At 45.9% G+C, this 25,075-nt stretch overlaps 2 protein-coding genes across 2 annotated transcripts in view; one reads left to right on the top strand and one right to left on the bottom strand.

The window, feature by feature from the left end:
- LOC144485387 (uncharacterized) overlaps positions 1–1,571 on the top strand; it is a 43,581-nt gene extending 42,010 nt beyond the window's left edge. The window contains 1 exon segment of the mRNA XM_078203575.1: positions 345–1,571. Within this exon segment, the coding sequence (XP_078059701.1) occupies positions 345–870 (526 nt within the window). The 3' untranslated portion in view covers positions 871–1,571.
- Positions 1,572–3,279: 1,708 nt separating this feature from the next.
- LOC144485386 (uncharacterized) lies at positions 3,280–20,013 on the bottom strand. The gene is made up of 4 exons (XM_078203574.1): positions 19,972–20,013; positions 8,693–9,169; positions 3,744–4,421; positions 3,280–3,578 (listed from the first exon to the last, which is right to left on the bottom strand). The coding sequence occupies exons 1-4, from the start codon at positions 20,011–20,013 to the stop codon at positions 3,396–3,398; spliced, it is 1,380 nt and encodes a 459-aa protein (XP_078059700.1). The 3' UTR covers positions 3,280–3,395.
- Positions 20,014–25,075: the final 5,062 nt, after the last annotated feature.

Genomic DNA, 25,075 nt, shown 5'->3' with positions numbered 1-25,075 from the left:
AGTTTTGTAAACTCCTTTTGCAGGATATTTGAAGGGGAAAATTTACAGTCAGCAAAATGGAATCAAGTTTCACACCAAGATTTAACAGTTGCTCAATTCACCAGCACCTGAACACTATCAGCCTTTGAATGTGGAGTGTGGGGAAATATTTCAAACTTCAGTGTGACTGGAAAAGCACCGAGAGAGAGACACACCCGAGTGAGAGTTTTCCAGTGAACTGACTGTGGAAAGAGCTTTAACCAGTTACACAGCCTGAAAAAACATCACACCATTCACAGCAATGTGAATCTGTGCATGTGTTCATTGTGTGGATGAGGCTTCAACTAATCACCCAATATGGAGAGACATGATGATATTGACACCATAGAAAAACCGTGGATATGTGTGGACTGTGGGAAAGCATTCACTTGCCCATCCAAACTGGAAACTCATCGACGCACCCACACTGGGGAGAGGCCCTTCACCTGCCCCGTGTGTTGGAAGGAATTTACTCAATCATCCTGCCTAACATTACACCAGCGAGTTCACACTGGAGAGAGACCGTACACTTGCTCTGTGTGTGGGAAGGGATTCGTCCAGATGTATAACCTACAATTACACCGGAGAATTCATACTGGGGAGAGGCCGTTCACCTGCTCCGTGTGTGGAAAGCGATTCATTAATTCATCCAACCTCGTGACACACCAGAGAGTTCACACTGAGGAGAGGCCGTTCAGCTGCACTGACTGTGGAAAGAGCTTCAGACATTCATCCAGCCTCAAAGCACATCAGCGACTTCACACTGGGGAGAGACCATTCACCTGCTCAGAGTGTGGGAAGGGATTCACTACCTCCTCCCACCTGGTGACACACCAGCGACTTCACGAGTGAGTGCAGGGAGTGGATTCTGCTGTACTTGCTGCTGTTAATCATCCAGGAGTGAGCCACATTCATTGACATTTGAGGTTTGTTTCTGCTGATGTTAATAATCCCCGTAGGTGGGCTGCAGGTTAATATTCTCAATCTAGAGCTGAGTGTGTTTTTGGGGTTGCAGTTTCCCTTTAAGAACCACTGTTTGTGATCTTTCCCCATCATTCAGGAATTCTCATCACAGATTCTTTACAGTACAGAAAGAGGCCATTCAGCCCATCAAGTCTGCACTGGCTCACTGAAAGAGCTTAATCCCATTCCCCTGCCATACCCCTGTAACCTTGCACACTCTTTCTTTTCAGATAACAATCCAATTCTCTTTTGAGTACCTTGATCAAACCTGCCTCCACTGCTCTCACAGGAAGTTTATTCCAGACTCCAACCACCCACTAGGTGAAAATAATTTTCCTCACATCAGTTTGACTCTGTTTTCCCCATTAAGGTAGGTCTGTGCCCTCTAGTTCTTGACGTTCTCTTGGTGGGAACATTTTCTCACTATTTCACCTGCCCAACTCCTCAGGATCTTGAATACCTGTATCAATCTCCTCTCGACCATCTTCAATCAGACAATTAACATTTATTTCTTCAGATGTTAATCTCTACCTGACCTGGAACTTAATATTCTGACATCTGTTAAATAAATCAGCTTTGTTTCAAACACACGGTGTGTTAAATCCTTGATTTCTCAGGATAGGAGATTAATTGATGTCCTGCTACTGACTGTTCTGTTTTTTGGATCTTTTCTCCTTTCTAACTCTAGATTATTTCAGTTACACTCATTTTTTAAAATTTGATTTATTATTGTCACAAGTATTAGCATAAAGTGAAAAGTATTGTTTCTCATCATGGACAAGTCCCAGCTCCCGATACCTTTCAGAGTGTCTCTCCCAGCCTTGAGATCCAGGGAAGTTTTCAAGATTTAAAAACACAAAATACTGGAAATTATAATCCATACTTTTCCAAGTATCAGTTGATTGTGTCCCAGATTATTGGCTTTTCCCCACCGCTGATGTTAAGCTGATTGTTCTGTAATTGCTGTGTTTTTGAACAGGGATGTAACATTTACACACTCTGTCCTTTGTCACCACGACTCGATAAGGATTGGAAGGTTCTGGCCAGTGCGCCACAAGCTCCATGTGAAGGACAGTGTGTGTCAGAGTGCAGCAGTCCCTCAATGTCAGACTGCAGTGTCAGCCTAGATAATGTGCTCAGCTTGATGAGTATTTCCTGTTGTTATTGATGTGGATCATTCAGAAACAATGGACTCTGATGATGTCATCCAGTCCTGCTGTGATGATGTCATAGAGACTATTACATCACAGCAGAGCCTGAGTAGTGAAAACAGTTTTGTTCCAGGTGGGAGGTGATGGCCCAATGGTATTATCCCTAGACTTAATCCATAAGCTCCGCTAATGTTCTGGGGACCGGGTTCAAATCCCACCACAGCAAGTGGTGTAATTTGAACAAAGAACAAGAAAAAAGAAAATTATAGCACAGGAACAGGCCCTTTGGCCCTCCAAGCCTGCACTGATTATGCTGCCCGTCTGAACTAAAAAGACCTCTGGGGACCATATCCTTTTATTCATGCATTTGTCCAGGTGTCCCTTAAAAGTCACTATCATATCTGCTTCCACTACCTCCCCCGGCAGCGAGTTCCAGGCACCTGCCACTCTTTGTAAAAAAAAACTTGCCTCGTACATTTAATTCAATAAAAATAATTGAATTCAATTTAAAAAATCAGAATTAAGAATCTACTGCTGACCATGAAACCATTGTCAATTGTCAGAAAAAAACCATTTGGTTCAGTAAAGCAAAAAGTAAAGTTTATTTATTAGTCACAAGTAGGCTTACATTAACAGTGCAGTGAAGTTACTGTGAAATTCCCCTGGTTGCCACACTCCAGTATTTGTTCGAGTCAATACACCGAACCAGCATGTCTTTCAGACTGTGGGAGGAAACTGGAGCACCCGGAGGAAACCCATGCAGACACGCAGAGAACGTGCAAACTCCACACAGACAGTGACCCAAGCCGGGAATCGAACCCGGGTCCCTGGCGCTGTGAGGCAACAGTGTTAACCACTGTGCCACCCCATGAATGTCTGTTTGGGGAAGGAAACCTGCTGTCCTTACCTGGTCTGGCCGACATGTGACTCCAGAGCCATAGCATTGTGGCTGACTCTCAACTGCCTTCTGAAATGGCCTAGTGAGCCACTCAGTTCGATGGTAACTGGGGATGGGCAATAAATGCTGGCCATGCAGTGACGCCCATGTCCCACAAATGCATAAAAAATCCTCACAGTTTAAATTCACACAGACATTCTGTCTCCTTTTCTAATTACCACTCACTTCACCCGTTTAAAAAAAATCAGAAATTACCCACAAAAAATATTTTAATTTCTCAGATTTTCTTGACATATCAGTAGAAATGGACGTCAATGAACATAGTTCATTCCTGGATGTGATTTACAGTAAAATCCAGTCACTGATTATTTGTGAACTCGCTGGTGACTCATCAGGGTGGATGAGCGAGTGAATCTCTTCCCACACTGAGAGCAGGTGAATGGTCTCTCCCCAGTGTGAACTCGCTGGTGTCTCTGCAGGGTGGCTGATTGAGTGAATCCTTTCTCACACTGCAAACAGATGAACGGCTTCTCCCCAGTGTGAACCCGCTGGTGTGCAGTCAGTTGACATAATTGTCTAAACCCAGTTCCGCAGTGAGAGCACCTGAACGGTCTCTCGTCAGTGTGAACAAGCTGATGGCGCATCAGGTCCACAGAACCTTTATAGCATTTCTCACAGTCAGCACATTTAAAAGGTCTCTCCCATGTGTGAACTCGATGGTGTTGTAGAAGCCCTGATGATCGAGTGAATCTCTTCCCACATTTGAAACAGATGAACGGCTTCTCCCCAGTGTGAATTCGCTGATGTGCAGTGAGTTCAGATGATTGTCTGAACCCAGTCTCACAGTGAGAGCATCTGAAGGGTCTCTCCTCAGTGTGAACATGCTGATGTCGCATTAGGTTCTGAGAACTTTTATAGCACTTCCCACAGTCCAGGCATTTAAATGGTCTCTCATCAGTGTGAACTTGCTGATGTTTCAGCAGAGTGGATGAATCAGTAAATCCCTTCCCACACTTGGAGCAGGTGAATGGCCTCTCCCCTGTGTGAACTCGGTGGTGTTGTTGCAGCCCAGATGATCGAGTGAATCCCTTCCCACACTCGGGACAGGTGAATGGCTTCTGCCCATTATGAACACGCTGGTGCCTCAACAGGTTGGATGACCAAGTGAATCCCTTCCCACACTCAGGGCAGGTGAATGGCCTCTCCCCAGCGTGACAGGGCTGATGAGTTTCCAGCTCAGACGGGGATCTGAATCCCTGCTCACAGTCCCCAGATTTCCACGGTTTATCTACACTGTGAACATTGCTGTTTTCTTGCATGTTAAAAACCCGATGATATTCAGATCCTGATGTGATGTTTGGTTTGTTTCCCTGACTGCAAATCTTCCCCTTCTAATGCCCTGTGAAACTGATTTAAAACAGAAAAAAGGGAGTGAGAGAGAACTCTCAAAAACAGAAATGCAGATTGTTAAATTGAGCTGCTTTTAGCGCCAATTTCCCACCCCCTCCCCGAATCCTTTGATTCCCTGAAAAAGCTCTCCAGCTCTGGGCTAGAATTTTCCTCCATTTTAATCCTGGGAAAACTGCAGTTATTGTCACCGCTCTCTGCTACAAATTCTACCCATTGACTCCATCCCTCTCCTCGGAAACTGTCTGAGACTGAGCCACAACCAGAGCAAAATATTTCACCCAACCTGAGAATCTGACCACAAATCCACATCATTACCAAGACCAGTTCCACCTCAGTAACATCACCCAACTCCAGTCTACTCTCAGTTCATCTGCGGCTGAAACCATCACCCATTCCTTTGTTTTGTTTTGATTTGATTTATTATTGTCACATGTATTAACATACAGTGAAAAGTATTGTTTCCTGCGCGCTATACAGACAAAGCATACCGTTCATAGAGAAGGAAATGAGACTGTAGTGCTACAGTCATAGCTAGGGTGTCGAGAAAGATCAACTTAATGCAACGTAGGTCCATTCAAAAGTCTGATGGCAGCAGGGAAGAAGCTGTCCTTGAGTCGGTCGGTACGTGACCTCAGACTTTTGTATCTTTTTCCTGACGGAAGAAGGTGAAAGACAGAATGTCCGGGGTGTGTGGGGTCCTTGATTATGCCGGCTGCTTTAGCAAGGCAGCAGGAAATGTAGACAGAGTCAATGGATGGGAGGCTGGTTTGAGTGATGGATTGGGCTACATTCACGACCTTCTGTAGTTCTTTGCGGTCTTGGGCAGAGCAGGAGCCATACCAAGCTGATGCTAATGCTTTCTATGGTGCTTCTGTAAAAGTTGGAGAGAGTCATAGCTAACATGCCAAATTTCATAGAGTCATAGAGGTTTACAGCAAGGAAACAGGCCCTGAGGCCCAACTTGTCCATGCTGCGCTTTTTTTTTAAACCCCCAAGCTAGTCCCAATTGCCCGCATTTGGCCCATATCCCTCTGTACCCATCTTACCCATGTAACCGTCTAAACGTTTTTTAAAAGACAAAATTGTACCCACCTCTACTACTACCTCTGGCAGCTTGTTCCAGACACTTTGCCCCTCTAGATCCTTTTGTATCTCTCCCCTCTCACCTTAAACCTATGCCGTCTAGTTTTAGACTCCCCTACCTTTGGGAAAAGATATTGACTATCCAGCTGATTGATGCCTCTCATTATTTTATAGACCTCTATAAAATCACCCCTCAGTCTTCTATGCTCCAGAGAAAAAAAGTCCCAGTCTATCCAGCCTCTCCTTATAACTCAAACCATCAAGTCCCGGTAGCATCCCAGTAAATCTCTTCTGCACTCTTCTAGTTTAATAATATCCTTTCTATAATAGGGTGACCAGAACTGAACACAGTATTCCAAGTGTGGCCTTACCAATGTCGTGTCCAACTTCAACAACTCCTGTATTCAATGTTCTGACCAATGAAACCAAGCATGATGAATGCCTTCTTCACCACTCTGTCCTCCTGTGACTCCACTGTCAATGAGCTATGAATCTGTACCTCTGGATCTCTTTGTTCTGTAACTCTCCCCAATGGCCTACCATTAACTGAGTAAGTCCTGCCCTGGTTCAATCGACCAAAATTCAATACCTCACATTTATCTAAATTAAACTCCATCTGCCATTCGTCAGCTCACTGACCTAATTGATCAAGATCCCGTTGCAATCCGAGATAACCTTCTTCACTGTCCACTATGCCACCAATCTTGGTGTCATCTGCAAACTTACAAACCACGCCTCCTATATTCTCATCCAAATCATTAATATAAATGACAAATAACAGTGGACCCAGCACCGGTACTTGAGGCACTCCGCTGGTCACAGGTCTCCAGTTTGAAAAACAACCCTTTACAACCACCCTCTGGTTTCTGTCATCAAGCCAATTTTGTATCCATTTAGCTACCTCACCCTGGATCCCGTGAGGTTTTCCTTAGTCTTCTGAGAAAGTAGAGGCGTTGGTGGGCTTTCTTAACTATAGTGTTGGCTTGGGGGGACCAGGACAGGTTGTTAATGATCTGGGCACCTAAAAACATGAAGCTTTCGACCATTTCTACTTCATCCCCGTTGATGTAGACAGGACACGTTCTCCACTATGTTTCCTTAAGTCGATGGCAATCTCCTTCATTTTGTTGACATTGAGGGAGAGATTATTGTTGCCGCACCATTTCACCAGATTCTCTATCTCATTCCTGTTCTCTGTCTCGTCATTGTTGGAGATCCGACCCACTACGGTGGTGTCACCAGCAAACTTGAAAATCGAGTTGGAGGGAAATTTGGCCACACAATCATAGGTGTATAAGGAGTATAGTAAGGGCTGAGAACACAGCCTTGTGGGGCATCGGTGTTGAGGATGATCATGGAGGAGGTGTTGTTGCCTATCCTTACTGATTGTGGTCTGTTGGTTAGGAAGTTCAGGATCCAGTTGCAGAGGAAGGTGCCAAGCCCAGGCCACGGAGTTTGGAGGTGAGTTTCGTGGGGATAATGATGTTGAAGGCTGAACTGTAGTCAATAAATAGGAGTCTGACATAGGTGTCTTTGTAATCTAGGTGTTCCATGGTTGAGTGCAGGGCCAAGGAATTGGCATCTGCTGTGGACTTGTTGGGCGGTAGGCGAACTGTATTGGATCCAGGCAGTCCGAGAGGCTGGAATTGATTCGTGCCATGACTAACCTTTCGAAGCACTTCATAATGATGGATGTTAGACCCACCGGATGGAAGTCATTAAGGCACGCTGCTTGGCTTTTCTTTGGTACCGGGATGATGGTCATCTTCTTGAAGCAGATAGGACCTCAGATTGTTGTAAAGAGAGGTTGATGATGTCTGCGAATACCCCGGCCAGCTGATCCATGCAGGATCTGAGTGCTTGTTACCATTAGACTTAATAATTCTAACACACCCCTGGCCGGTCTCCCTCACTCAACCTGTCTATTAACTTGAGGTCATCACAATTCTGCTGCCCACGTGTTTACTCATTCCAGATCTTGTTCACCCATCACCCCTGTGCTACAAAGGCTCCTGTTTACGAATCAACATTTTAAATTTCTCATCCTTGTTCTCAAGTCCCTCCATGGTTTCACCCCTCCCTATCTCTGTAATCTCCTCTCGCCTCACAACCCTCCAATATCTCTGCATTCCTTTCATTCCGGCTTCCTCAGCATTCACAGTTTTAATCACTCCATCATACGTGTCCGCACTCCCAGTTACCAAGGCCATAATCTTTGGAATTTCCCCCTAAACTGCTCCCCCTCTCTATCATCCTTCCCCCCTTTAAGATACTCATTAAAACTACCTCTTTAACCAAGCCTTTACCCATCCACCCTCATGTCTGCTCACATGACTCTATGTCAAATGTTGCTTTATATCACACCTGAGAAATGCCTCAGAAGTTCCAGTACATGAAAGATGCTGTATAAATACACATTGTAATTATTGATTTGGAGATGTATCACTGTCCCTTCTTCATCACTGGGTGAATAGCCTGTAACTCTTGACCTAAAGGGGAGCACCTTCACCACATGGACTGCAGCTGATCAAGAAGATAAAACATAATCTTCTCCACAGGTAATTGGGGATGGGAAATATTTTCTGTTGGTCTTGTTAGTGAAAAGACAGGGTAGTGGGATGAGCTGATTTCCTTGCAGAGAACCAGCACATGCGTGACTGGTTAGTCATTTTCTGTAGTGCAATAATTCAATGTTTCTGTGGCTTAATGGAAAGGGACCAATTCTGGAGGCCAGGAACTAACTTCTGGAATCAATGCCCACTGCCTCCTATAGAGGTGGCGGCTGCACATGCGTCCTGTTGCCCATTGCCCCCTATAAAGATGGCCACCGCCCTGCTGTCCATTGCCCTCTCTGAACTTCCTCACACCCTGTCACTCTGTGATCCTTGTGAAATCTGAAACCAGGTATTCGCAACGAGGCTCAAAGAGCATCAGCCCACTGGGGGCAAAGTCATGAGACCGGCCAGTCCAGCAGAAAGAAACCCTCCGCCCCTCCCCATTGACCAACTGTGAGAATGAACAAAATGCAGTCCTGGGTGTAATTGAGAGCAGAAACAATAACAGCAGAATCCAACCCCTGGAATCATTCATGAACTTTTTGGTGTCTCAGCAGCCGGGATGAAACTTTGAATCCCTTCCCACACTGAGAGCAGGTGAACGGCCTCTCCCCAGTGTGAACTCGCTGGTGTATCTGCAGGTCAGATAATTGACTGAACCCCTTCCCACACTGAGAGCAGGTGAACGGCCTCTCCCCAGTGTGAACTCGCTGGTGTCTACGCAGGGTGGATAAATCAGTGAATCCCTTCCCACACTGAGAGCAGGTGAATGGCCTCTCCCCAGTGTGAACTCGCTGGTGTGTCAGCAGGCTGGATAACTGACTGAATCCCTTCTCACACTGAGAGCAGGTGAACGGCCTCTCCCCAGTGTGAACACGCAGGTGCATCTGCAGGTTAGATAATCGACTGAACCCTTTCCCACACTGAGGGCAGGTGAACGGTCTCTCCCCAGTGTGAACTCGCTGGTGTGTCAGCAGGGTGGATAAATCAGTGAATCCCTTCCCACACTGAGAGCAGGTGAACGGCCTCTCCCCAGTGTGAACTCGCTGGTGTGCCTGCAGGCCAGATAACTGACTGAATCCCTTCTCACACTGAGAGCAGGTGAACAGTCTCTCCCCAGTGTGAACTCGCTGGTGTCTCTGCAGGTTGGATAACTGACTGAATCCCTTCTCACACTGAGAGCAGATGAATGGCTTCTCCCCAGTGTGGCTGCGCCGATGAACTTCCAGCTCTGAAGGGGCTCCGTATCTCTTCCCACAGTCCGCACATTTCCATGGTTTCTCCATGGTGCAGGTGTCCTTGCCTCTCTCTTGGGTGGACAATCAGTTGAAGCCTTGTCCACACACAGAACACGGGTACAGTCTCTCCCCGCTGTGAATGGTGTGATATTTATTCAGGCTGTGTAACTGGTTAAAGCTCTTTAGTCAGGGCACTGGAACACTCTCACTCTAGTGTGGCAGTGTGTTGCTGCTTTTCCAGTCACACTGACATTTGAAATCTTTTCAAACTGACAGCCCAGACAACAATTTCTCCTTCAAGATACAAAGGCCGATAATATTCAGGTCCCAAGGAATATGACTGTCAGATCTAGATGTGACGTTTGAGATTTCGGCCTGTGATTCCTCTTTCAGTATCCTGTAAAACAAGTTTACAGAGATCATCAGTGTCAGTGCAGGATAGAAATTCAGAACACACAATTCTAGTTTCTATGGAACATTCTTTCCTCTCTCCAGACTCGAAACATTGGCTCTATTCTCTCTCTATCTGGGGGATAGCGTGGGAAATGATGCTGCGGTAGATCAGCCAATTCTCAATGAATGGTTGAGGCAGTTCGATGGGCTGAATGGCCAACTGCAGCTCCTGTTTCTTATGATTTGTGTGTGGTGGAGAGGAAGCAGTGAGCATGGATCTGTCAATCAGCCTCAATCAGCACCTTCAGGAGAATTGGGAGGGTGAATATTAGATACAGCAGAGTGAGAATGGAGGGAGAGTGTGTGGGATGGAGATTTACAGCTGTTGGGGAATGAGAGAGGAAAGAATGTTCATTAGAATCATAGAATTCCTACATCTTATCAACTGTCCCTGATCCTTCACAATGAATCTCTCTTCTCAAGACACTCTTATCTCTGACTTGTCTGTTCTGCTCGCAGTCTCACAAAGCAGCTGCCTGTGTGTTGATACAAGGGGCCCTGCTCAGCAAGTTTAATGCTCCATGACTGTGTCTTTAATGACTGAATAACTATAGGATTATGGTCAAGTCAGCTAAATCACATAATGCTTTATACTTCGGTTAGTAACTGTCCATTTTGTTAACATAGCACATTTGGATATATAAATACATATAAAAGCAAAATATTGCGGATGCTGGAATCTGAAACAAAAACAGAGAATGCTGGAAAATGTCAGCAGGTCTGACAGCATCTGTGGAGAGAGAATGGAGCCAACATTTAAAGTCTGGATGGCCCTTCATCAGAGTTCTGACAAAGGGTCATCCAGACTCGAATGTTAGTCTATTCTCTCTCTATAAATATATATAGGACAGCTGCCTCAGCCTTGGCCCACTCTAACACATGCACGAAGCAGGGCTGACTATGTGGAAATGCTCAGATTAAAGTTTCCTGCCTTCTCTTCAACAGCGAGTGAAAATGTTTATCGGCTTGCAGACCTTCAAAGGAGTCAGTGTCTGCTATTTCAGCATGAACAGGCTAATCTTCACCGACGTAGGCCCCAGAACATTCTGCTTTTCGGCCTTCATCAGAGGGTGAGCAAGACCAGATTTCTCCATAGCAAATACCAAAGGCGAGATATGGGGATATGCTATGCAAATAAAGGATTAGCAGCAGTCAATTTTTCATCGAATGCGAAAGGGCAAAAAGCTCAGATTTAATTGGCAAATATGTCCGTCAATGAAGGATTAGAAACATTCCTGGTTTCTGATTTGCTGTAATTGACTATTATTGCCAAGTTATTTTTCTGTAACATCAGAACCACTTGCGGGTGGAGTTTAATTTAGACAAATGCGAGGTGATGCATTTTGGTAGATTGAACCAGGGCAGGACTTACTCAGTTAATGGTAGGGCGTTGGGGAGAGTTACAGAACAAAGAGATCTTGGGGTACATGTTCATAGCTCCTTGAAAATTGAGTCACAGATGGACAGAGTGGTGAAGAAGGGATTCGGCATGCTTGGTTTCATCGGTCAGAACACTGAATACAGGAGTTGGAATGTTTTGTTGAAGTTGTACAAGACATTGGTAAGGCCACACTTGGAATACTGTGTGTAATTCTGGTCACCCTATTATAGAAAGGATATTATTAAACTAGAAAGAGTGCAGAAAAGATTTACTAGGATGCGACCAGGACTTGATGGATTGAGTTATAAGGAGAGACTGGATAGACTGGGACTTTTTTCTCTGGAGCGTCGGAGGCTGAGGGTTGATCTTGTAGAGGTCTATAAAACAATGAGGGGCACAGATCAGCTCGATAGTCAATATCTTTCCCCAAAGGTAGGGGAGTCTAAAACTAGAGGGCATAGGTTTAAGGAGAGAGGGGAGAGATACAAAAGTGTCCAGAGGGGCAATTTTTTCACACAGAGGGTGGTGAGTGTCTGGAACAAGCTGCCAGACTTAGGAGTAGAGGCCGGTACAATTTTGTCTTTTAAAAAGCATTTAGATAGTTACATGGGCACAATGGGCATAGAGGGATATGGGCCAAATGCGGGCAATTGGGATTAGCTTAGAAGTTTTTTAAAAAAGGGTGGCATGGACAAGTTGTGATGTGGAGATGCCAGCGTTGGACTGGGGTAAGCACAGTAAGAAGTCTCACAACACCAGGTTAAAGTCCAACAGGTTTATTTGGTAGCAAATACCAGGTATTTGCTACCAAATAAACCTGTTGGACTTTAACCTGGTGTTGTGAGACTTCTTAATGGACAAGTTGGCCAAAGGACCTGTTTCCATGCTGTAAACCTCTATGACTATGACTGTGTAAAAAACTTGCCTCAAACATCTCCATTAAACCTCGCCCCTCACACCTTAAACCTATGCCCCCTAGTAATTGACTCTTCCATCCTGGGAAAAAGCTTCTGACTATCCACTCTGTCCACGCCCCTCATAATCTTGTAGAATTCTATCAGTTCACCCCTCAACCTCCGTTGTTCCAGTGAGAACAAACCAAGTTTCTCCAACCTCTCCTCATAGCTAATGTCCTCCACACCAGGCAACATCCTGGTAAATCTTTTCTGTACCCTCTCCAAAGCCTGCTCCTTTTGAATGGACCTACCTCATATTAAGCTGATCTTTCTCTTCACCCTGTCTGTAACTGTAACACTATATTCTGCACTCTCTCCTTTCCTACTCCCCTATGTACTCTATGAACAGTATGACTTATCTGTATACCGCGCAAGAAACAATACTTTTCACTGTATCCCAGTACATGTGACAATAAATCAAATCAAACCCATTGCTGCATTTCCTTCCTGAAGCCACATTTGTCCAGTGGGGCCTGGCCCCGGGAGAAAGCGCTGCAGCTGCCGTTGTGTTGGGTGTTGAGGCGGTGCCGCTAGTTCCTTATTGGGGGTGTTGAAGCCTCCACTGGGTGTGTGGAGCCTCCCCTCCCACCCACTGCCCCTAACGCTGCCTCCGCTTATCCGCCTCCTTCCCGCCTGAAGATCAGACAAACAAGCGCCTGTCCCTGGACATGAGCCGCACTGCGCATGCCCAACGTCACAATGCCCGGGGACTGATTGACGGCAGCTCTGGACCACTAGGAAAAGGGGGCGGGGCTGGGGGACCGAGCAGGAGCGGCTGGTCCTCCAACCAGAGTGAATAGGGGAGGGGTCTGAAGCATGCGCAGTGTGGGTAATGGCGGTGGACGGACGGTTTTAACTCGGAGCCGAGATCAGTTCAAGGTAGAGGGCGGCGCGCGGAGAGCGATGAATGTGGCGGGTGGGTGGAGAGGCTTCGTAAACATGTTGTTCAACCCAAACTTCGGAAAATAACTTCTCGGGCGCCCTGTTGGTACCAAATTGGAGGCGCAACTTGTCGTGTTGGGCCTGGGCTGACGGCCGCCAATCTGTTGGTGGCAATGTCTATCAGTGCGCATGTGCGGCCGGCATCTTTGTAAGGGGCAATGTGCAGCAGGGTGCAGGTGCGATCGCCATGTTTGTAGGGGGCGCAGGAGTGTCCACCTTTGTGATGTATGGGACCTGAACCCACTGCCGTCCATGTTGTGCAGGTACATCCACCCTGCTGATAGGGAGGGAATTCCAGGATTTTGACCCAGCGACTGTGAAGGAACGGCGATATATTTCCAAAATGTGGAGATGCCAGTGTTGGATTGGGGTAAACACAATAAGTCTCACAACACCAAGTTAAAGTCCAACAGGTTTATTTGGTAACAAAAGCCACTAGCTTTCGCAGTGCTGCTCCTTCATCAGGTAAGTGGGAGTTCTGTTCACAAACAGGGCATATAAAGACACAATTTACAAAATAATGGTTGGAATGCGAGTCTTTACAGGTAATCAAGTCTTAAAGGTGCAGACAATGTGAGTGGAGAGAGGGCTAAGCACAGGTTCAAGAGATATGTATTGTCTCCAGCCAGGACAGTTAGTCCTCTTGTGTGCGAACTTGGCTATCAGTCTCTGCTCAGCGACTCTGTGTTGTCGTGTGTCGTGAAGGCCGCCTTGGGGAACGCTTACCAAGCGTTGGAGAATGCTTGGTAAGTTCCACACACATGAGGACGGCCTCAACCGGGATCTTGGGTTCATGTCACACTATCTGTAACCCCCACGACTTACCTGGGCTTGCAAAATCACACTAACTGTCCTGTCTGGAGACAATACACATCTCTTTAACCTGTGCTTAACGCTCTCTCCACTCACATTGTCTGTACCTTTGAGACTTGATTACCTGTAAAGACTTGCATTCCAACCGTTATTTTGTAAATTGAGTTTGTGTCTTTATATGCCCTGTTTGTGAACACATCTCCCACTCACCTGACGAAGGAGCAGCGAGCGCTCCGAAAGCTAGTGGCTTTTGCTACCAAATAAACCTGTTGGACTTTAACCTGGTGTTGTGAGACTTTTTACAGGGAGGTCCCAGAGGATTGGAGAATAGCCAATGTTGTTCCTTTGTCTAAGAAGGGTAGCAAGAATAATCAGGTAATTACAGGCCAGTGAGCCTTGCTTCAGTGATAGGGAAATTATTGGGCAGTATTCTTCGAGACAGGATTTACTCCCACTTGGAAATAAGTGGATGTATTAGTGAGAGGCAACATGGTTTTGTGAAGGGGAGGTCATGTCTCACTAACTTGATCGAGTTTTTGGAGGAAGTGACGAAGATGGTTGATGAGGGTAGGGCAGTGGATGTTGTCCACATGGACTTCAGTAAGGCCTTTGACAAGGTCCCTCATGGCAGACTTGTGCAGAAGGTGAAGTCGCATGGGATCAGAGGTGAGCTGGCAAGATGGATACAAAACTGGCTTGGTCAAAGAAGACAGAGGGTAGCAGTGGAAGAGTGCGTTTCTGAATGGAGGGCTGTGACCAGTGGCGTTCCTCAGGGATCAGTGCTGGGACCTTTGCTGTTTGTAATATATATCAATGATTTGGAGGAAAATGTAACTGGTTTGATAAGTTTGCGGTCGACACAAAGGTTGGTGGAATTGCGGATAGTGATGAGGACCATCAGGGGATACAGCAGGATATACATCGGTTGGAGACTTGGGCAGAGAGATGGCAGGTGGAGTTTAATCTGGACAAATGTGAGGTAATGCATTTTGGAAGGTCTAATAAAGACAGGAAATATACAATAAATGGCAGAAACCGTAAGAGTATTGCTAGGCAGAGGGATCTGGGTGTACAGGTACACAGGTCACTGAAAGTGGCAATGCAGGTGGAGAAAGTAGTCAAGAAGGCACAGGGCATGCTTGCCTTCATCGGCTGGGGTGTTGAGTTTAAAAATTGGCAAGTCATGTTGCAGCTTTATAGAACCTTAGTTACACCGCACTTGAAATCTAGTGTTCAATTCTGGTCGCCACGCTACCAGAAAGATGTGGCAGCTTTGGAGAGGGTACAGAAAAGATTTACCAGGATGTTGCCTGGTATGGAGGGCATTAGCTATGAGGAGAGGTTGGAGAAACTTGGTTTGTTCTCACTGGAAAGACAGAGGTTGAGGGGCGATCTGATAGAAGTCTACAAGATTAGTAGGGGCATTGACAGAGTGGATAGTTAGTTTCCCAGGGTGGAAGAGTCAAATTACTCGGGAGCATAGGTTTAAGGTGCGAGGGGCAAGGTTTAAAGGAGATGTACGAGGCAAGTTCTTTTACTCAGAGGGTGGTGGGTGCCTGGAACTCGCTGCCAGGGGAGATAGTGGAAGCAGATACGATAGTGACTTTTAAGGGGCATCTGGACAAATACATGAATAGGATGGGAAGAGAGGGATATGACCCCCAGAAGGGTAGGGGGTTTTAGTTCAGTGAGGCAACATGGTCGGTGCAGGCTTGGAGGGCTGAGGCGCCTATTCCTGTGCTGTAATTTTCTTTGTTGCTTATTTAGAAGTGCATTTGCGATACCAAGACATGCAAGGCAACGGTCCAAGTTCTGGGAAATGGGATTAGAATAGTTTGATGATTTGTCTTTGACCAGCATAGAAATGATGGGTCGAATGGCCTTTTTCTGTGTTGTATAACTCTATGACTAACAGGAAGAAGAGAGTTGGCATAAAGAGGAATTTTTCTAGTTGGCTGGATGTGATGAGCGGTGTGCCACTGGGTTCAATGCTGGAATCTTTTTACCATTTATTTCAATGACTTGGATGAAGGTACTGAATGTATGGTTGCTAAATTTGCTGATGATATAAAATAATTAGTAAAATAAGTTGTGAAGAGGATGTGAGGAGGCTACAAAGGGACATAGGTTAAGTGAGTGGGCAAAGAACTGGCAAATGTAGTATAATGTGGGTAAATGCGAAATTGTCCATTTTGGCAGGAAGTATAAATACAAAGAATATTGTCTAAACAGTGAGAGATTTAGAGGGATCTGGGTGTCCTTGTGCATGAATCAGAAAAGGCAGGTGCAGCAAGTAATCAGGAAAGTTAATAGAATGTTATTGTTTATTGTGAGGAGAATTAATTACAAAAGAAGGGATGTTATTCTTCGGTTATACAGAACACTGGTGAGGTCACATCTGGAGTATTATTGGTCTCCTTATTTAAGAAAGGATGTAAATGCGTAAGAAATGGTTCGGAGAAGGTCCACTGGACTAATAGATGGTGAAAGGGTTAAAAATCATTCAATGCAGCAAAGTTCCTGGGAAACTGCTGGAGCTGCAAGGCACAGCTGCACAAACAATAGACAAGGGGGCTTTGATAGGCCACAAGAGGCTGTAACTACAACATCACTGCTTTCAGATAACAGCCCAAGACTGCAGTGTTTTGATAGAAGTCATATGTCAGCACTCAGGGTGCCAGATCGTCAAGGACCATAGACATGTGTTTATTGATGATGTAGCTATGTGTACGTGCCCTGTTGATAATTGGATATTTCAATTAGGCAAGGGGAGAGTTGCTGTAATTGGTTAAACATCACTGTGGGAAACAAATGAAGTAATCAGAACTATTAGTTGTGATTGGATAGTGAGTACCTTTAAATCAGTGTACAATTTCAATCTGTGTATGTTAATTACCTGTAGTTGATCCTAAAGGTATGATTGCAATAGTATTCCTTTGTTCTGGCAGTCTGTCGCCATGTGTGCGGAAACCAGTTTACCCTGCTTTAACTTGAATAAAGGGCAATTTTAGACTCCGAAAATCTTCATTTGGTCTCTTGGGGGAGCCAAGAGCTGGATAGCTTATGAAATTCACTAGCATGGGGAAAAGGCAGGAGAATGGCACTATGCCTTAATGCTCACTTGGGGAGCAGACACAGACACGATGGGCCAAATGGCCTTCTGTGCCAAACGTCTGTGAAATTCAGGTCCTGATGAAATGAGTGACTGTCAGATGTTTGATCTGAGTTTTCTATCAGTAAATCCTCCCCTTCTAATCCCCTGTAAAAAGAGTTGACAGTGTCAGTGTCACTATCAGTGCAGGATAGAAATTCAGAATAGACAATTCCAGTTTCTCTGGAACATTCTTTCCTCTCGTTTCCCCAAACTTGTGATTAAATCAAACTAATCAGCAACAAACCCCCGATAGAATCTCCCTCTCCAGGGTCACCTGGGCACAGACAAGACCACAGAAGATCTGTCAGAGTGACCCCCGCCACCCCCTTCAGCCCCACCCACCCTGGATTACTGTTCTAACCAGGGTCTAGAGCAGGTCCAGGAGAAGATCCTCCCACTGACCCATCCCCTCCACACTTTACAGCCTTCTGGACCCAACATTCAGTCCAACAGTTTCAGAGAGTAAACTCTCAGCCCGTTCTGTTTCTTTTTCTTTGATTGTTTCATTTTTCTTTCTTTCAGTCGGCAGCCCCCCTGCTCCAGACACAGCTTCTGTTTCCCTCTTTCTTCTCTCGCTCCATCTCCATTCCCTTTGGCTCTGGGGGTGATTCACTTTTCTCTCATTCAATCTCTCCTGTCTTCCACCCTTCCTTTAGTCCCTGTCCCACCCGCCCCTTTCTCCAAACCTGTTACATTTCTGGCTTTCCCCAGTTCACAGGAAAGGTCACAGACCTGAAATGTTAACTCTGTTTCTCTCTCTGCACAGATGCTGCTGAACCTGCTGAGTTTTGTTCCAGCAATTACAGTTTTTAAGGATTTCACCAGAATCACCAAATAGTTTTGATGCAGGAGGCCATTTGGCCCATCATGTGTGCACCAGCTCTCCGAATGAACAACTCGCCTAATTCCATTCTCCCGCCTTCTCCCTGTAATCCTGCACATTCTTCCTTTTCAGATAACATAGAAACTAGAAGCAGGAGTAGACCATTCAGCCCTTCGAACCTACTGTGCCATTCAATTTGATCATGGCTGATCATCGAATTCAATATCCTGATCTAACCTCCACCCCCCCCCCCCCCCCCCCCCCGCCACATCCCTTGATGCCTTTGGCCCCGAGAGCTATATCTAATTTCTTCTTGAAATCAGACAACATTTTGGCCTCAACTACATTCTGTGATCAGGAATTCCACACATTCACCACCCTCTGGGTGAAGAAATTTCTCCTCACCTCAGTCCGAAAAGGTTTACCCCTTGTCCTCAAACTACGACCCCTACGTTTGGACTCCCCCACAATTGGGAACATTCTTAATTCCCTTTTGAATGCATCAACTGAACCTGCCTCCATCACACTCTCAGGCCGTGTATTCCAAACCCTAATCTGGGATTTGCTCAGTCATACTGTCTCATTGAACATCAACTTGTTCACACTGAAAAGAGTCATTTTAAATGATCTGAATGTGAGAAGACATTTTAAATGATCTGAATGTGAGAAGAAAGTTAAAAGCAGATGTGAAGTGCTGAAACACCAATTAATTGACACTGCAGAGGTCATTCACTGGCTCCATGTGTGGGAAAGTATTCATCCATTCTTCTAACCTGTGTTGACAGCAGCAAGTTCACAAGTGACTGCAGAGATTGGCTTCAGCTGTCACTGCTGCTTTTAATCATATCCAGGATTGAACCATGTTTGTTCAGAGAGTCAAATTTTCTTTCTGATGCGAATCACCACTTTAACTTTGCTACAGTTTAATATTTTGAATAAATGTGAAATAATCCAGCTTTGTTTTGAGACATAGGATGGCAAGACAAAATCGACACCAGAGTGTTTATCACCTGTCTGGAGCTCAGAAAGGCAATCTGCGTGGGGATCGTATGGCAAGAACAGAACTTCAGCCTGGACACAGTCCAGGATCATGACTACCATCCACATCTTGTCCCTGTTGATAAAATCAGGGTCACTGTTTGCAGAATCTGCATGTTCTCCCCTTTTCTGCTTGGGTTTCCTCCGGGTGCTCCGGTTTCCTCCCACAGTCCAAAAAGATGTGCTGGTTTGGTGCATTGGCCATGCTAAATTCTCCCTTAGTGTACCCGAACAAGCGGTGGAGTGTGGTGATTAGGAGATTTTCACAGTAACTTCATTGCGTTTATTCTCCATCCAGTTTCCTGACCTTTTCACTGGCCTTCATGGTGTGTTTTCTTCCCTCATTTCCAATTTGCTAAGATAAGTTTTGCTTTTCCCCAATCTATCTGGAACATCAAATGTACCTTCCCAATTTGCCACCTGGCCTCATTTTATAACAATGTTTTTAACATTACTTCATTTCACATTGAACAGTTAGTGTACTGTGTGGGAGTTTCTCCCTGGAGGTGTTGAGATGGGCAGGATCCATCTTTTCCACTGTCTGTAGCAGGGGGAATGTGAAGATTTGTTGGAGATTCTGAAGAAACTGGCCATGAGTCTGTAGAGTAATGATGGGGTGTGGAAGCCTGGTGAGATACACAACCTGGATATAATATCGAGGACTCAAAACAGAAATATACCAAGCTATGATCCAACAACAATGTATGTAATCCATGTAACTAAAAAAGGTTTTAACCATCTTTGTGATACACATCACATCCTTGTGACAGAAAACCTCATCATGTAGGATGGATGAGTTCTTACTTGCTATGAGGGATGAGGGAAAGGCTTTCCTATGGTGTGTGGTATCTTTGGCCATACTCACGTCAGGGTCAGAAGGAAAAAACTTGAAAAACTCTCCATTGTTCCAGAAGATAGCAGTATTTTCATACCTACACTGCAGAAGGAGGCCATTTAACTCATTGAACCTGCACCGACACCAGTCAGGTTTAACTGGAATCTGTCGTACTGGTGCCAACGATTGTGTTTTGGGTGGATCCTATGGAATCTCCTTTAGAGCAGCTTTCCTGCTGAGTCAGTTTGCCTAGTTATTACCATCACCCTCTTCACTAACTCCTGCTGCTGATGTACCTTCATCTTACAAATAGCAATTTGTCCTGGACACTTACCAGCAATATCCCCATGCATTCTGAGCTTGGATTGATGAGTGAATGATTTCCTTTCTACTGTGGAGAAGCCATATTTATTTTGCCAGAGAGATTTTCATAGAGAGAATTACAACCGAATATCTGATGATTCTATTATTAATGGTTTGAAAGGCTGTGATGACAATGCCCTCAGATTTCTGTGTTAACTGTTGCGGCGGATTTTTAGTAATGATACTACTGTCATAGGGAATCAAGTCTCACAACACCAAGTTAAAGTCTAACAGGTTTATTTGGCATCATGAGCTTTTGGAGTGCTGCTCCTTCATCACTCACCTGATGAAGGAGCAGCGCTCTGGAAGCTCATGATTCCAAATAAACCTGTTGGACTTTAACCCGGTAGTGTGAGACTTTTTACTGTGCCCACCCCAGTCCAATGCCAGCATCTCCACATCATAGGGAATCAAGTAATAGACACAACAAAGTAATAATCACAAATAAAGTAGTAATGACAGAGGAACTACTAATTCTGATTTTTGAACCCAGCCAGTGTCTGCATCTTCTGAGAATGAGAGTCAGGGGAACTAGAAGGAAAAAACTTGAAAAACTCTCCATTGTTCCAGACGATAGCAGTATTTTCATACCTACACTGCAGAAGGAGGCCATTTAACTCATTGAACCTGCACTGACACCAATCCCAGCCAGGTCCTGTAGGGTGGTGGAGGCAGACACGCTGACATCGTTTAAGACTTACCTGGATAGTCACATGAGCCTGGGAATGGAGGGATACAAACGATTGGTCTAGTTGGACCAAGGAGCGGCATGGGCTTGGAGGGCCGAAGGGCCTGTTTCCTGTACTGTACTGTTCTTTGTTGTTCTTTGTCCTACCCTGTGCACATTACAACTTCTGGTCCCCTGACACGATAGGGCAATTCAGCAGGGCCAATCAGCCTAACTCACACATCTTTGGAGTGTGGGAGGAAACCGGACGAAACCCACGCAGACACAGGGAAAGCGTGCAAATTCCATATGGACAGTGAAACGAGGCCGGAATTGAACCCGGGTGCCTGGTGCTGTGAGGCAGCAGTGCTACCCACTGTGCTCCTGTGCTGCATGCATGGTTTCGAGAAATGGAGCACAGCAGAGTGCCCATTCACAATAGACACATTCACAATTCACAGAATTCACAATTTATCTGTATAGCACGTGAGAAACAATATTTTTCACCATATACTAACACGTGACAATACTAAAACCAATAATTTATTTTAATATTTTTATTAATTGATCTCAATTAGTAACAAATCCATTTTCTGTTGCTATTTGGTTTTTCAATGGCCCTGTTGTTACCCAGCATTCCCCGTGGGTTTGAAAGTGCCTGATTTCCTTCACAAGAGACCAGTGCGCAGGCTCCATGCTGCATCTAGAGCATGCGCAGTGTCACTTGTTCGGATGCTTGTGTGCGGCAGACGCTTTTCTTCAGCTGGTGAGAATCAGTGGGGCGGAGGGAGGAATTAGCCGGGAGTCGGGGTGGGGAGGGATCGGAGGCTTCACAAACACTTGCTGAAAGCCGAAGGCCCGAATAAGACCCTGCGGGTCCCGGGTTTGCTGCTTTGGGGATTTTTTTCTTGGAGCAGGCCCAGGTTAATGGCCGCCATCTTGGTCCAGCAAGGAGCGGAGCGCATGCGTGGCCCTCTTGGTGACGCAACAGAGAGGGGGCGGGGCTTCGGGGTCCCGGTCCCCAGGAGAGAAAATGATTGTGTGATTGATTGACAGGCCCTGGTGAACGGAGCTGCTGCAGAGACTGTGGACATCCTGAGAACATCAGTGTGTTAGCGTCAGGAGTAGGCCATTCAGCCCATTGACCTTGCTCTGTCATTCAATAAACTCGTGGCTCATCTGATTAATTCTATTATGCTGACTGCCTCCCTCAGATAAAAAATAGTCTAACTCAGCCTTGAATTTATTAAATGACACCAGGTTAAAGTCCAACAGGCTTATTTGGTAGAAAGAGCCACACCGGGAAGTGGCTTTTGCTACCAAATAAACCTGTTGGACTTTAACCTGGTGTTGTTAAACTTCTTACTGTGTTTATCCAAGTCCAATGCCGGCATCTCCACATCTTTATGAAATGACCCAGCCTCCAGTGCTTTCTGTGGTAGAGAATTCCACAGACCAATGAAATTTCTCCATCTGATTCGATTTAAGAACATAAGAAATAGGAGCAGGAGTAGGCCATCTAGCCCCTCGAGCCTGCCCCGCCATTCAACAAGATCATGCCTGATCTGAAGCGAATCAGTTCCACTTACCCGCCTGCTCCCCATATCCCTTAATTCCCTTAGCGATCAGAAATCTATCTACTCCATGATTTAAACATATTCAACGAGGTAGCCTCCACCACTTCAATGGGCAGAGAATTCCAGAGATTCACTACCCTCTGAGAGAAGAAGTTCCCCCTCAACTCTGTTCTAAACCGGCCCCCACTTATTTTGAGGCTGTGCCCTCGAGTTCTGGTTTCCCTTCTAAGTGGAAAGAATGTCTCCACCTCTACCCTATCCAGCCCCTTCATTATCTTATACGTCTCGAGAAGATCACCCCTCAGCCTTCTAAACTCCAACGAGTACAGACCCAATCTGATCAATCTCTCCTCATAAGCTACACCCCTAATCTCTGGTATCAACCTGGTGCATCTTCTCTGCACTCCCTCCAAGGCCAATATATCCTTTCGCAAACAAGGGGACCAAAACTGCCCACAGTACTCCAGTTGCGGCCTCACCAGTGCCTTGTATAGTTGTATCAAGACCTCCCTGCTTTTATATTCTATCCCCCTCGCGATAAAGGCCAACATTCCACTCACCACCTTGATTACCTGCTGTAGCTGCAGACTGAGTTTTTGCGATTCGTGCACAAGGACTCCCAGGTCCCTCTGCACAGTCGCACAATGTAATTTTTCTCACATTTGCCAATGTCTATTCCATCTGCCAGATCCTCGCCCACTCGCTCAGCCTATCCAAATCTCTCTGCAGACTTTCCGCATCCTCCAATAATAATTTATTATTGTCACATGTATTATCATACAGTGAAAAGTATTGTTTCTTGCTCGCTATACAGACAAAACATACCGTTCATAGAGAAGGAAAGGAGAGAGTGCAGAATGTAGTGTTACAGTCACAGCTAGGATGCAGAGAAAGATCAGCTTAATGCAAGGTAGGTCCATTCAAAAGTCTGGCAGCAGCAGGGAAGAAGCTGTTCTCAAGTCGGTTGGTACGTGACCTCAGACTTTTGTATCTTTTTCCTAAAGGAAGAAGGTAGAAGAGAGAATGTCCGGGGTGCGTGGGGTCCTTAATTATGCCGGCTGCTTTGCCGACGCGGCGGGAAGTGTAGACAGAGTCAATGGATGGGAGGCTGGTTTGTGTGATGGATTGGGCACATTCACGACCTTTTGTAGATCCTTGCGGTCTTGGGCAGAGCAGGAGCCATACCAAGCTGTGATACAACCAGAAAGAATGCTTTCTATGGTGCATCTGTAAAAGTTGGTGAGAGTCGTAGCTGACACGCCAAATTTCCTTAGTCTTCTGAGAAAGTAGAGGCGTTGGTGAGCTTTCTTAACTATAGTGTCAACATGGGGGGACCAGGACAGGTTGTTGGTGATCCGGACACCTAAAAACCTGAAGCTCTTGACGCTTTCTACTTCGTCCCCATTGATGACGACATGGGCATGTTCTTCTTTACGCTTCCTGAAGTCGATGACAATCTCCTTTGTTTTGTTGACATTGAGGGAGAGATTATTGTTGCTGCACCAGTTCACCAGGTTCTCTGTCTCATCATTGTTTGAGATCCGACCCAGTACTGGGGTGTCGTCAGCAAACTTGAAAATCGAATTGGAGGGGAATTTTGCCGCACAGTCATAGGTGTATAAGAGTATCATAGGGGGCTGAGAACACAGCCTTGTGGGGCACCGGTGTTGAGGACGATCGTGGAGGAGGTGTTGTTGACTATCCTTACTGATTGTGGTCTGTGAGTTAGGAAGTTCAGGATCCAGTTGCAGAGGGAGGTGCCGAGACCCAGGCCACGGAGTTTGGAGATGAGTTTCATGGGAAGAAGAGTGTTGAAGGCTGAGCTGTAGTCAACAAATAGGAGTCTGACATTGGTGTCCTTGTAATCTACGTGTTGCAGGGTTGAGTACAGGGCCAGGGAAATGGTGTCTGCTGTGGACCTGTTGCGGCGGTAGGCAAACTGTAGTGGATCCAGATAGTCCGGGAGGCTGGAATTGATTTGTGCCATGACTGACCTTTCGAAGCACTTCATAATGATGAATATCAGAGCCACCGGCCGATAGTCATTAAGGCACGCTGCTTGGTTTTGCTTCGGTACCAGGATGAAGGTAGTCTTCTTGAAGCAGATAGGGACCTCAGATTGTTGTAAAGAGAGGTTGAAGATGTCTGTGAATACCCCCATCAGCTGATCCGCGCAGGATCTGAGTGCCCGTCCGGGTATCCCATCCGGGCCCGTTGCTTTCTGTGGGTTGACCTTCAAGAAAGCTGCTCTGACATCTGCAATGGAGACCCCAGATACAGATTCATCCAGGGCTTCCAGGGTGGAGGGCATGCTCTCGCTGACCTCTTGCTCAAAACGAATGCATTGAGCTCATCAGGGCGAGGAGCGTTGGAGCCGGCGATTTTACATGCCTTCATCTTGTAGCCTGTTATGTCTTGCAGACCTTGCCATAGTCAGCGGGGGTTGGTGTGGCTCGCCTGGGACTCTAGCTTGGTCCGGTATTGTCTTTTGGCATCTTTGATGGATCTCCTTAGATCGTATCTGGTAACAAAGAAGTTAGATAAAGGAGAACTAGTGGACCTGATTTATTTAGATTTCCAGAAGGCCTTTGACAAGGTGCTGCAGAGGAAACTGTTAAATCCGTTAAGTGCCCATAGTGTTAAGGGTGAAATCCTGGCATGGATAGAGGATTGGCTGACTGGCAGAAGGCAGAAGTGGGGATAAAGGGATCTTTCTCAGGATGGCAGCCGGTGACCAGTGGTGTGCCTCAGGGGTCA

Source organism: Mustelus asterias, unplaced genomic scaffold (assembly GCF_964213995.1).
Source record: "Mustelus asterias unplaced genomic scaffold, sMusAst1.hap1.1 HAP1_SCAFFOLD_193, whole genome shotgun sequence".
Lineage (NCBI taxonomy): Eukaryota > Metazoa > Chordata > Chondrichthyes > Carcharhiniformes > Triakidae > Mustelus > Mustelus asterias.
Note: the sequence above shows the minus strand (reverse complement) of the source record. Positions and strands in the feature narration are given on the sequence as shown.